This window comes from Podarcis pityusensis, assembly GCF_964106645.2.
Source record: "Podarcis pityusensis genome assembly, chromosome: 3".
NCBI lineage: Eukaryota > Metazoa > Chordata > Lepidosauria > Squamata > Lacertidae > Podarcis > Podarcis pityusensis.
The window spans coordinates 85,020,422-85,034,551 of NC_138026.1; the positions used below are offsets into that span (position 1 = coordinate 85,020,422).

Sequence of the window (14,130 nt, forward strand, 5' to 3'; positions counted from 1 at the left end):
TGATGCTCTCATTTTGTACAGTGTTCTCTGTCTGCCTGGCACAGAATATTGCTGCTCACCAGTGATATAGTTTGAAAGGCTGCAGCCTAGCCAGAAGTGTAAATAATAGCAGTGACAGGATTTTTCTTTTCCTTGGATACCAGCCATTTTTATTAATGATATATAGTGGCAAGTGTTTGATGTACCACAGTGATTCTTAAGGGTGTTTATACAAAGCTAGCTTCCCCACTTTCCTTCAGGCTGCAAAATGCCATGTTTATTAGTCTGCCTGGTGAGTAGATATCTAACTGTTCTTAGATTGAAAACTGAAGTAGAAATAGATGCATACTCCCAATATGTACTTGTATACTGTTTCCTGTTGCAGTGAAACAGACTGATTATTGATCAGCCTTGCTTCTGACCCTTACAAAAAGTGCTATGAGCCTTTGTTAAGAGTGCATTGGGCTTGGACCCAAGCAACAAGGCTTTGATCTTAAATATCAAATAAATTCATTGGTAGCCTTGAGCACGTCACACCAAACCTGTTTCCTATATGCAGAGTTTCATTAAGTTGCCTTTTTGCACAGTTTTTTAAAATTAAAACTGGGTGAATGTTTTCCATGCTCCCAAGAGATTTTTCAGACCACCAAAATATTCTTCAGAAGCCCCCTTCCTAGCATCCCTTTTTTGCATCCCTTTCAGCAGCAGCTTTGGCAACAAGTACTTGCTTTTTGTTTTAAATAGTGAGTGGTTCTTGCAGGCTACATGAGCCTATGAAGTGGAGATCACGTAGCCAGTATGTGATGATGGCACCTAGTTATCAAGTTTGGCTATCTGATGTCAACTCAAAAAGTCTGGAGTGGGTTCACGCATAGCGATATTTGCTAAACGTCACCTCTCAGTGTTTTGATCCAAGTTTTTATTAGCATAGGTGATTTATTTTTTTAAAAAGCAAAGCTTTATAAGAAATTAGGCTCCTGTCTGAAGCCATTTCCATGTGCATCACTAGCTTGATCAGCAAGTATGGCCCCAAATCAGATAGGTATTCCATTTAGCCCATGATTCTTTAAACTATTTCTTTTCAAAGTTTGAAAAAGAATCACATGTGGGAAACTGTTGATGAAGGCAGGTGTCTACAGTTCCAGTCCCTCAGTCCTATTTCTCATACTGAAAAAGTGATGTTTATCCGGCACACAAGGAGTAGGTCAGAGTTCCCACCTGAGAGCAGATGCCCCAAACTATTTTATTGTTGTTAGATTTGCATGTTTTCATGAAAGGTGTCTTGCCACATTGTCTTAATAAAGAGGAAGATGTTATCTTTGTTTATTAATTTCCCCCATATTTTATTCTCTAGAAAAAACTGGTGATTGATGATGAAACACATTTCTGTGGAGAAGAACTCCTACAGAATATGCTTCAGTGCAAGGTGAGTTTTGTCTGTTGGGGACAGAGCCACTCCGTGGAAGAGAACGGGAGTATAGCTAAGATCTGGACGCTCTGCGAGTTGATTGTTTTGAGACATTGGGGGTCAAGTGACCTAGACACTTCATCCATGCAATAGAAGGTGTTAATTTCGAGGCCAGAATTTAATTCTCAGACTCAGTGTTTTAAATCTCACTTGACAGGCCTTTGTTTCTTACTGGCTTCAAAAGGTTGTAGTGGTGCTGCCTAAGTTATTGCATCTTAATACCTCCAGCTAGAGAATTTTGAGCTCATTGCTATTCCCCTATAGCTAGGTTCCTGTAATTTGATATTACTTAACTATAATTTGACCTCCTTGTCAAATTAGACTTGTTCCCTCTTTTTCCAGAGTGTGTTTGATGAGCTGGATGGAGAGGAAATGCGCCGAGCTCGTACAAGGTCCAACCCCTATGAGATGATCCGTGGAGTCTTCTTCCTAAACAGGTCAATGGAGGATCTCAGATTTGCAGCCCTTGAGTCAGCAAGGGCAGACTCTTAACAAGTTTCCCTCTTGCATTTACAGAGCAGCAATGAAGATGGCAAACCTAGACTACGTCTTCGACCACATGTTTACAAACCCAAAGGATTCTCGAGGGGTAAAGGTTTCTCTATATCTCTAAATCTTCAGTGTCTTCTGTGAATGGGGGAATTGGGTGGAAAAGTCCTTCAGAGTTTTACTAAAATAGTTGGGTTTTTTTTGTTTTGTTTTGTTTTTTTAAGTGCCCCGGCAGTCAGGGATACAGTACGGCAATGCAGTTGTTGCTTTGGTTAGTCGGTTGCTTCTGTTGAGGTGCTTTGAGTCTCATCCCTTATCCATTTTGGCAGAAACCTCTGATCAGAGATCGTGATGCAGAGCTCCTGTACTTTGCTGATGTATGTGCTGGCCCTGGGGGCTTCTCAGAGTATGTCCTCTGGAGGAAGAAGTGGCATGCAAAAGGTTTTGGCATGACCTTAAAAGGACCAAATGATTTCAAATTGGAGGATTTCTTTGCTGCTTCTAGTGAGCTCTTCGAGCCTTACTATGGTATGTATAAGCATGTATTTATGGCAACCTTCTCCCCACCCCCTCATCGTTCATCTTCAGTGTCAAGTGAAAGACTTAAAGAGTTTTGAATGCATGTGCATTTTTAAATGGGAAACATTTTGGGGACAGCTCTATCAGTACTTACAGAAGTTGTATATGTTTTGAAAGTTGATTGCCATTTGATCTTAGAGACAGACAGGCAGGATACACAGATTGTTGCCACTGTGTCCCATTTTTTTAAACAAAGGATGTAATCAAGTGTGGAAACTACCAAGGATAGCAAGGAATACCAACATCACGAGAGGCGAGAGAAGTGGCACTTCTTTTACAAAACTTCTCAGATCACTTTATGCGGAAGTGTAGTCATAAGTTTTTAAAATGAAATAATGAGAAACCTTTGGAAATGATTCTGTGGTATGTAATAACAATAACACAGCAGACGAGAGCAAATTCCTTGCTTTCCTTGCTCACAGGTGAAGAAGGAATTGAGGGAGATGGAGACATCACCCGTCCCGAGAACATCACTGCCTTCCAGAATTTTGTGCTGGACAATACAGATCGCAAGGGGGTACATTTCTTGATGGCTGATGGGGTATGTTCCTTCTCTTTTCCCTTTGTTCCCTGAGCTAAGAGAGGGACCTAGCTTTGTGCATTGTGATGTGACATTTAGCTTGTTATAAATGTGATGTGAAGATTCAGAGAGCATACACACACACACACACAGAGAGAGAGAGAGAGAGAGAGAGAGAGAGAGAGACTAGATTACCTCTGGATATAGATAATGGATCAGTTTTGATTAATGGTTTCATTTCAGTACAAATAAAATCAACAAATGTGGTGGTTCATAGAACATCACAACATAGATTTGTTGCTGATGTCCCTCACCAGCATATCTGAGCACTCAGTGTACAGCATGAAAGCTGCTGCTACCCTCTGCGAGTGCATCCTTGTTCCTTCTAGTTGAATAACACTCTCTGTGTGTATGTGTGTGTACACTGTGTGACAGACAATGACAGTGGCTCCTTGTGTGATGAGCGCTTCCTAGAACTGATAGGTGTGAAGAGAAGGATGATGCAGAGGAGGAACAGACTCTTTAATGAGGCACAGTGCCATGAAGATGATCCCCCACCCTCCTGAGTGTGGGACTAAGGAGGACTACTTCCACCAATTCTCTGCTCACTCCCCACTCCATCCTTACTGACTATTATCTCAGTTACTTCTTTACTGAAAGTGAGAAGCAAGCTTCCTCTTCCCTGACAGATTATGGAAAGGCAAAAGCGCACGTTAAGCCCAGGGAGGGAGAAGGCTGCATGCAGTTCAGTGGGCAGGCAGTGACTTGTCATGCTCTCCAAAGAGGGAAGGGGGAATTGAATTTAAGTTTTCCGTTTCATGAAATGTGATACTGGGTTTCAGTTACATAAAATGTGATTTGCATTAAGGTTTGCTGTTTGCTGTGTGTTTCAGGGTTTCTCTGTTGAGGGTCAGGAAAACATCCAAGAGATTCTAAGCAAGCAGCTGACTCTTTGCCAGTTCCTCACAGCACTCTCTGTCGTACGAACAGGTGCTTCTCCACACGCTCCCCCCCCCCCCCGTCTCTGTATTTCCCCTTCTGTCCCTTGTGGCTTTAGTGTTAACTATTCTAGACTCTCTTACCTCCACCTCCCACCTTGTGCAGTATTTTGTAAGAGACCAGACTCTTTGTTTTTGTATATGTTGGTCCTTCTGTTCCTCTTCTATAATTATGGATCACTGTTTTTAAAATAAGATTTGGATTTGGAAACTCTTGGCATCTCCTGGTATTTGCAGAATATGAAATTCTCATAGCGAGGCAATGGAGAACTTTATGTTGGCCCTGGGAATTACCAGCTTACCATGGAAACGTTCTGAAGGCAGCAGGCAGAGGACTTTGCTGGAATCCCTTCTGTCCAATCTCTTCCCTTTCTGGGGAATTAGGGGAGAAGTGATAAATGGAGGCGAAAGGGTTGAATGGCTTTTGAAAATGTGATTGTTAAGTACCCAAGAGAATATCCTGTGAGATTTCCACAGCATGGTCCTCCATATCATCTATGGACAAGAATGGCTGCTGTCATAAACCATGTGTGCCATAGACAGTGTGTGGGACAGATTGGGGAGGCACCCATCTAGATCTCGGCTCAGCCATTATGTTCATTGTGTAGAAGGTACTGTTTTTCAGCCTAATCTCCCTCACAGGTGCATGTGAGGATAACATGTCATAACCCCATGTGCACCACCCTCAGTGCCTTGGAGGAAGGGTGGGATACAAATATGATTAATAATAAAGTAGTGTGTGTTTCTCCTTTGTAAGGTGTAGCTTCAATTTGCTTTTTCTGCTCCAGGAGGGCACTTTGTCTGCAAAACCTTTGATCTGTTCACGCCATTCAGCGTTGGCCTAGTATACTTGCTCTACTGCTGCTTTGAGCGCGTGTCAATCTTCAAACCTGTGACGAGTCGCCCTGCCAATTCTGAAAGGTGAGACCTGAGCATTGTGGAAGGTGGAAGGTACCTTTGAACACTGCGGCTCTGATAAAAAGGGGTTTGAAGTAGCTGCAGCTTTGCTACAAACTCTATGAGAGTTTAGGTGCTATATCACATTCAGATTGTTTTGCTAAACATTTGCTGGCAGATCAAACTGCTAAATGGGAGGCAATTAAATTTTGTAATGAGAGGATCACTTGTACTCCTTCATGCTATTATATTTGTTAATGCCTGTGCTTGAAGTTTCTTTTTGCCTCCTACCTTTTGCAAATACTTTTGAAGTAAAATTTCATCAGACAGATCATAATGACCAGAAATCACTTGTATATATACCTTCTTTTCAGTGAATTTGATGCCTCTGGGGCCATTGCCAAAAGAAGCCCAGATCACAATAAAATGTTTCTAAAGCACATTCCCAGTTAATTGCAGGATTGTGGCCTAAGGTACTGCAGCTCATCTGGGGCAAGTCAATATCTCTAATTTTCTTGTCCTTAAAATAGGAATAAAACAAGATGGAATTGGGACAGTGTTTTGCACTAGTGGAAGTAATAAAATATATGATAACCAATAAAGGTTGTCATCACCTCTTGCAAAAGCAGAAAGGGTTTTCTGCAAGCTGTATTTATTTCATCTTACAGTTTGGCACAATGCATCAGAAGGTCATTATAGTTAATGAGCAAATAGTCTGTCTCACCCTGCAGGTATGTGGTATGCCGAGGATTGAAATCTGGAATTGATGATGTGAGAGACTATCTTTTCTCGGTGAACATCAAACTCAATCAGCTACGCAACACAGACCAGGATGTAAACCTCGTTGTCCCTTTGGAAGTAATCAATGGTGACCATGATTTCCATGATTACATAATCCGATCAAATGAAAGGTGAGTTGAAGGGCAGTGAGAAGAAATTGCAGGGTTCTGCTAGTCACTTTTCCTAAGCTGTCTGCTTCCAATAATTCTTCCTCTGCAAAGTCCATATATTGTGGATTAGTTCACAAGACAAAGTGAATGACACACTGTATAACTCGTATCCAGTCCTTTGTTTTCAAATGCCAATTAGGCACCATTAATTGTAGATGCATGATTAATGGCACATCTAGATTTCCCACTCCTGCTTTGTATATTGTAGTTTCGTGGCTTTCTCTACTCTGCAGTGATAATATAAAACTGGTATTATCAGTTGATGGTAAGAAATCTTGCTAATTTATGTTTTTTAGTGTACTTTATTCACTTGTTGCATTTCTGTATTATCCTGACCAGTCATTATTCTCTTCTTTTTAACCTGAAAAGCAGCAATAATAATAAAACTTACTTTCTGCACAGATAAGAATAGTCATAGGTTAACATAAACAACAACAACAACAACAAACAAAATCCAACCTCCTTTTGTGAAGGAAGAGTGAAAATATTCCTCAATTCCCTGGCACTACCATTGCAACATGGCCAGTTACTGTATTGTATTGAAACTGGTCATTCTGTCTGTTGGTTATTTTTCATGCGCATTCTGATTCACAAGACCTTCAGATAGCTACTTGGTCAATTTAGTAGATAACGCATTCTAAAGCTGGGACCTGCTTTCTCTTCCAGACTCTGCGCTGTTCAGATCAAAGCACTGGCCAAAATCCGTGCCTTTGTTCAAGACACGTAAGTATATTTATATTTAAAGGTGCTCTTGGGTGAGGGCCGAACTGTAATTCAGGTTTGTTGTTTGTACTGTTTGAGATGTTACAGCCTTCAGTTGGTGGTGGGGCATGGGAGAGACTTGCATGAAAGTGACTCCATTCCAGGGAATGTCATTCAAGTCAGTGAGTCAAGTTTGTGGTTTGCGGTATTCTTTTATAGATCTTCCAGGTGTAATTTCTGGGGTCTAGAGCAGCATTTCAGAAGTTTATTTGAGGGTCTTCTTCACCTTGTTTTTGTTCTTATGGTGCATAAATCACTATGTAAATTGAAAAGAAGAATCCATCTTTGGGGGGGGGGCAAGCTGAATTATCCTTTTTACTGGAAAATTCAGAAGAACCATCACAAATTCTTCTAGGACCTTGAATGAACCACGACAGGCTGACATCCGAAAGGAATGCCTCCGGCTCTGGGGGGTGAGTAAAACCACAGAACAGCAAACTATAGTTTTGTAGTTCTCCTTTTTTAATGTGTATAGAAGTCTCTGTATTCTCTGTTGAAGAGGATTATCTTCCCTTAAAAAACCACAGGGCATGCTAGGGACTGTATATATTGTTTATATATAATTCTGTGTATTTAGAGAGTGATGGTTGGAGAAAGAGATTTTTAAAAAATCATTTCCCAAAGGGTGGGATTGTTGCTAAACTAAAGATCTTCAGTGACAGAAAAATTAGTACTAAGTTAATTGTGAATGCAAGTATAACTTACTTGAGACATTCATGATGAATGCAAACTGCCTTCTATAGCATCCATATTTTAAATGCCTGTTCCTGACTTACACACCACAATAGGTCGTCTTGGACAGCAAGTCTCTTTGGCCTAGAACATGATTTCTGATCATTCTACTAAATTGCATTGACCAATTAAATAAATGACAAAGCTGCAGGCCATGCTTTTTACACTGAAAAATACAGTGGTCTTTGAGGTATCATAGCACATACGGTCTCAGAATGAATTCTTTCTCTCTTGGCCACCCTACTTTTTTGGGTTAGAAGTGTGCAACTAATGAAGTTCAAACTTCTATCGCTTGGATTTTATTTCAAATTGATATTCCCATGACATAAGATTTGTATAGTAAAATGAAATAAACAGATAGGTTTACACATAAAATTTTGCTTGTAAACCGTTGGTTCGTATTTGGGTTTGATGCATTGCAACAGGCAGTTGAGGCTCTTAAGAAGTTGACTGCTGTTAAAAATAATTCTGCTGTAATTCTGCTATCAGGATGGAATAATTGTGTCTCTTCTCATACTTCATTGCACTTGTTATAAGCTGCCTGATCGATAGCGTCATGTTAAGGGGCAGCATACAAATGTAATAAAACAAAATCCCCATATTTCATGAGATAATGCCACCTATTATTACTGATCATAGCATTTTTCTACTGGAAGAAGGAAAACCTTCTTTCTCTGTGTGTCTTTCTCTTAGTAACATGTGAATGGCTATTGGAGTAACAAGTTGGTTAAAAGAAAATAGCTGTTTAGCTGTAAACTTGTTAAATTTAATAAATCCATACCTACTTTTAAAGAAAAGAATTCTCTCAAGTGTAGCCTGTGCAAACTCTATTTTAAAAGCCATTCACAATTACCTAAAAACAAAAGCGTAGACTGAAACATAATGTATGATGAATCTTTAGGTAACAGCACTTGCTTTTTAGTATGCATCCCATTCCTATTATCTGAGAAATATCTCTTTGGCTTAAAATGTTTAGAGGCTGAGGGAGTAAATGTCATTGTGTGTGTGGACGAAAAGGGAATGTCATACCCAAAGTAACCAAAAAGAGCAATGCCACTTAGTACTAGCCAACTCTTAAGACTGCTTCAATATCCCCTTTTGTAGTCACAGTCTGATCAGTTGATTGCACTGTTAGTACATGCTTTAGGTATATTGTTCGAAATGAAGTTAGTGATTGTGAGTAGGGAATCATGGTGCAGTGCTGTTTTTGGTTAATTGGCCAAAAGAAGAAGTCGTATTTTGGCATGTGTATGAGTTGCTACTCAGGATACGCCATAGGACCCTAACATAAATAAACATTGATCCTTTTAGACAAGAGCAATTTCTCCCCAAACATTAAAAGGACCTCACTTTCAGCATTCATGGAAACTACTCTGTAGCAAATGGGTGGAAAACTTAGGGTCCTCCTGGAGTTGTTGGATTATAGCTTCTATCCTCCCTGACCAATGACTGGGCCTGATGGGCAGTGGAGTCCAACAACAGCTGGAGGACCACAAGTTTCTCACCCTTGCTCTAGGTGGGACCACTGGATAAACATATACTTCATCACTCAGAGCCGAGAAGAAGGAAACTAAACAGGAACGCAAGAAGCTGCCTAATGCCAACTCAGACCATTGACCCATCTAACTCACTGATTGTCTGTGGCGCACCAGAATTTCAGACAGCGTGTCTTTCACAGCCCTTCCCAGAGCTGCCAGGAATTGAAGCTGGGAATTTCTGCATGCCAGCAGGCTCCACTATGGAGCTCTGACTCTTCAGCTGCAGCCTGTCATCCCTGCATGAAAGTTGGGTTGTGGGGATTTTTATGGCAACATATTTTGTCGGCTAATTATCTATTGTGCAAAAGAGTACTTTTTTCTTTTTATTTGAAAAGGAACTGCTGCTCCCATTGTTCCTATTGAAATCAATTGCCAAAGTTTACTGGGCGTTTCGCAGGCATGTTGAAAAGCTGTAGAAGTGGTGTGTAGCAATACTTCAAAAACAATGCGTTGGGTTCTTCCATTCATGAGAGGCAGAGAGATTGTGAATAAGAGGACAAAAATAGCCCGAGTACAAGTTAATTTTGATCCATCAGTAGCTCAGGGAAACTCAAGCTCTTCTGTCTTTTACAAAATAAGTTAATATTTTAATGTGCATCTGCCTTGGCTTTCTTTTTGCTTCTCCATATGTCCCCTTTATTCTATGCCTGATGAACAGCAAATAATTAGAAGCAATGATGGAATAAATGTAATGTGTGAACCAAATCCTTGTTGACTCATTGGCTCTTGGGTTGCTCTAGATTCCAGACCAGGCCCGAGTTGCTCCATCCTCTTCTGATCCCAAGTCCAAGTTCTTTGAGCTAATTCAGGTGAGACTTCCAGTTGCTGTTTGTTCTGTATGCTCAGATTAAATTAATGCTCTTTATCATGAGACAGCAGAAAGCAAAGATGGGGAAAACACTCCCTGCAAGGCTTCTTGTATTGGTTGCTGTTAATAGCAAAAGGTGAAGTGTATCGTCATAAGTTTGGAGCTGGCTATTACAGAGAGGTATATCTGCTTTGGCCCTTCCCTAAACGTATGTATCTTCTTATAAACTCTCTGGTTCAAACAATCAGTTTTGCAGACAGTATATTTGTGATCAGATGCAGCATTGTGCAGTTATTTTGACAACTGGCTGCTGGAGGCAGACAATGTCACTACATCAGTAATAGTAATTTATTATTTGTATCCCTCCCACCTGAGTGGGTTGCCCTAGCCAGTCTGGGCACAGAAAAATACACAGAAACATCAGGTATTAAAAACTTCCCAATAATCTTCGAGTGTCTCCGGAAAGTCGTGTAGTTGTTCATCTCTGTAATGAGTATGAGTTACTCGTGCGTAAACTGGTGCTTCTCTAGGCTGATTTGCCTTGTTTAACCTTTCTGACTGCACAGCCCCTTCTGATCATGACTGTCTCAGTCACTAGCAGAATCCGTCAGTGGGCGTTTCTTGAATCTCTTCCAACATAAGAGTTGTTTGACACCCAATCTCCTCCGCCTCTCACTGCGCGGGAGCCTTCTGCGCAGGGTGGGCGTGGGTAGTGGGGGACCTGTCCCCTCCTCACTGAGTTCCAGTGAAGAGTCCGTGAGCCCTCTCTCTGATTTTCCCATCTGCTCACTTTTGTTCCTGGTGTTGCGCTTAAATGCTTCCCCCTCCACTGAGTCGCCTCTCCCCCTGCTGCTGGGTCCTTCTCCAGCATCATCCAGGAGCCTCCCCTTCGCCTCTCGCTCTGATGTCAGTTCCCTGACAATCTCTTTGACATCTGATGGGAGGGTGTTTCACAGGGTGGGTGCCACTACCAAGAAGGCCCTCTGCCTGGTTCCCTGTAACTTCACTTCTTGCAATGAGGGAACTGCCAGAAGGCCCTCGAAGCTGGACTCAGTGTCCTGGCTGGACAGTGGTGGAGATATGCCGTATATGGAGCATGGAAACGACTTCCTTAATTCTAGTCATTGTGATAGCCTTTTCTGGGATAACAATTCCCTCCTCTTTTTTGTTTTTAGGGTGCTGACATGGAGATCTTCAGTTACAAACCAACACCTCTCAACTCAAAAACCTTGGAGAAAATCCGACCTGTGCTGGATTACAGGTGCATGGTGTCAGGAAGTGAGCAGAAGTTTCTTCTAGCACTAGGGGTAAGTGGTAATAATGAAATGTAACAATGAGTTTCAGCGGGAGAGAAAAACAAAACCCTGTGTATTTGAAGCAAGTTGGTGCTTGGTTTGCAATTTCATTCACCCATGCGTTGCTCCTGTTTATCTGCAGGAATGGTCTTGTTTTAGATCCTGGCTTAAATCGCCATGGTAGTTGTTTGGTCTGTGGATTACCTTTGCTAGTATCTCACTGATACGTTACAAGCCAATTTTTATAGTAAGCTTTACCTTGTTTTATAAATTCACCAACTACATGATCTTACCATGTTCTGATAACATGATTTCTTAATTTCTTCAGTGAAATTAAGTCCCTCGCTTGTGAGGGCTAAAAGAGAAGCTTGCTAAACAACCTGAATAACTGTTTACTCATTATTTATTTATTTAATAAAATTTGTACACTGTTTGATTGTAAAAGACCTTAAAGCAATTTACAAAAGATAAAAAAGTAAAATCCAGAAAAACTAAGAAATCTACTTTAAAACATACAAAAGTTAAAATACTAGAAGAGATAAAATTTAAGATTTTCTTCTTCCGCTGACAACCTTTTTAGATGCTTCGTTATAAAGTACATTCCACTGTGGCAATCTCTCTCTGCTGGCCTGGTACTAACTCCAAGAGACTGTGGCCTCCTCTGTGAACTCCTTTGGTCCCTAATCTTACTGCCTTCCTGTTTGTTTACATGCAGAAGTCTCAGATATACACTTGGGCTGGTCGCACATCAGATCGCTGGACCAAACTGGACTTGAAAACAGAATTACCACGGGACACTCTTCTGTCTGTGGAGATAGTTCATGAGCTGAAAGGAGAGGTAAGAGGCTGATTTTTCTTCTGAAGGGGCTAATTTTCTTCTACTAGCAATTTAAAACTCATATTACAAGGGGGAAAGGCCTGACAGACTCATCACTAGGGCTTTTGGTAAGGATAGTGGCATTTAAGGTCCTTTTGTGGCTTGCTCTTCTAAGGTAGGATCACTTGCACACATGCATATACTCCAGCCAAAGCTCTCCTCTCCAGAAGTGGATCTATCATTTTCTTACCAATTTACCAAGCTTGGAGAACAAATATTGCTGTGGGATTGTTATTATTTTTAGTCACTAATCACAAAGTTTAGAGAAGATAATTTATTCAAGGGATAAATGATTTTCTGCAGAGGATATTTGCGAATGAAAAAATGTAAGCATTCCTGAGACTAGTGCACAAGCAGCAAACAAAATTTAACTACCAGTAATTGGAACACCAATCCTTATAAAATAAGTTAAAAATTCAGTCCGGGTAAATCAAGGCATTGACACAATTTTTCCTATCAATCAATCAATCAATCAATCTCTCCTGCCCTTTCTCCCAGAGGAACCCCAAGGTGGCAAACAAGTGATAAAGCAATAAATCATACACAAAATGATAAAAATTGTCCAAATTAGTAAAATCAGTTTCATCTAATAAGAACAGGATAAAACAGTTCAAGAATAAAAACAATGTGCTGAAATTCTGACTTTTTATACTTAAAAAAAAGATGTGTTAGAAACAGTATGAAGTGCAAAATGAACTTCAGTGAATACGATCAACAGTAGAATCTGAACAATATCAAAATCATAAAAGAGAACAAAGCACTGTGGGTTACAACTACCGTGGGACCAAATTTCCCACTTCCATCAAGCTTGTTACAATTTATCCTCATAAAAATGCTAGTGTTTTCAATTCCATTATGCACTCTTTGACACTGTTTCGGAAAACCTAAAATAATGGAATTTTAATCTGCTTAAAGCCTAATTCACAGTTCAGGGTTCACCTAGTGAGACACAGAAAGGGAGATTTACCTTGCTCAGCCACATATTCCCTTTGGCACAAAGCTACCTTCTCTTTGTAAGCTATTGCAATATGCTTGCTGTGCTCTTGTGTGATCTTTCCATAGCTTCTGACACAGTCCATTTGTTCAGATCCAGTCAGGCTTAGTTGAAGGAACATTTTGGGTGGTGGTTGGCTGTTGCCAGCTTTGTTGGGTTTTATGTGTGTTCAACAGTTTTCAGACTTTTAGGGCGGGAGAACGTAAGAGACTTTGTAAAATAATGAACTGTTTAGAGAGAAATTGCCATCTCTGAAACACTCAAATCCAGATTCATGCTGTGGAATTGATTTAGCAATAGGATTGGGACAGCCAAAGGGTACTATTTCTTCACACAGTGCTTAAATTAAAGGATTTCCTACTGCAGGATGTGGCGCTGGCAACTTGTAGAGATGGCTTTTTAAAAGGATTAAATGAGTTAAATGGGAGATAGAGCTTTCCGTGACAGTTAAGAAAGGAATTTCCATGTTCTGCCACAATATGTGCATGCTTACTTAACGCGGAGAACAAATGTAAGGGTGTTTTCTCCCATTACTCCCTGCTTGTGAGCTTTGCAAGGTTACCTGGCTAGCCACTGTTGGGAGTGCTGGCCTAGAAACACCCCTGATCTCCACCAGCTAAGCAGTTACTTCATTCTTTTGGAAGGTTGATTTGATCCATAGATTCCTGACTTTCCCCACCCCCTAAGGCAGCATGCCAATGGGTTTTATCTGTCAACGGGTGAGCTATGAGTTCAAGATCCAGAAGCGACAGTCCCACAATCCATTGCCCTGGTTTGCTCTCCAGTTACTTCCCCACAAAGTCACAACTTAGTGGTGTCTTACCCAGTATTTGGGAACAATTTTAAAACATCTTAGAAGTGAATTTTAACAGTATAGACTTAAGCATGTGCGGTATCCTTTATGGAACTGTATATTTGGGGTGGGAGAACCTGGTAACAGCCCAATGCACATGTCATGATAAGCCATAGTTTGAAATAAACTTGAAGCAAACCATAAGTGGAAGCCACCTTGGCTTACTGCTCATAGTTTGTTTGGGAGAAGCAAACCAAAAGTGCTTGTGGTTTGTTTCCTGGCTCAGGGTGGAGCAAAGCCAACATGGCGGAGCCGTGTGCCCTGGTTTCCTGTGGACTATAGTTTATTTCAAGCTTATCGTGACATGCAGCCAAAGAGGCATTTTTTTTTAGTATAACTTCTGAAGCAGTCAGTGAGGTGGGAAGCTGTTGCACATACAGATGGCATTCTT

General features: G+C 40.8%; 1 protein-coding gene across 1 annotated transcript in view; it reads left to right on the forward strand.

The window, feature by feature from the left end:
- The window catches only part of CMTR1 (cap methyltransferase 1), a 40,864-nt gene that overhangs the window by 12,548 nt on the left and 14,186 nt on the right, over nt 1-14,130 (forward strand). The window contains exons 6-18 of the mRNA XM_081000131.1: nt 1,334-1,405; nt 1,790-1,884; nt 1,964-2,036; nt 2,266-2,464; nt 2,938-3,056; nt 3,929-4,025; nt 4,822-4,954; nt 5,662-5,841; nt 6,547-6,603; nt 6,998-7,055; nt 9,653-9,721; nt 10,896-11,027; nt 11,731-11,853. Coding sequence (XP_080856257.1) covers nt 1,334-1,405; nt 1,790-1,884; nt 1,964-2,036; nt 2,266-2,464; nt 2,938-3,056; nt 3,929-4,025; nt 4,822-4,954; nt 5,662-5,841; nt 6,547-6,603; nt 6,998-7,055; nt 9,653-9,721; nt 10,896-11,027; nt 11,731-11,853 — 1,407 coding nt within the window. The remainder of the gene's footprint in view (nt 1-1,333; nt 1,406-1,789; nt 1,885-1,963; nt 2,037-2,265; nt 2,465-2,937; nt 3,057-3,928; nt 4,026-4,821; nt 4,955-5,661; nt 5,842-6,546; nt 6,604-6,997; nt 7,056-9,652; nt 9,722-10,895; nt 11,028-11,730; nt 11,854-14,130) is intronic.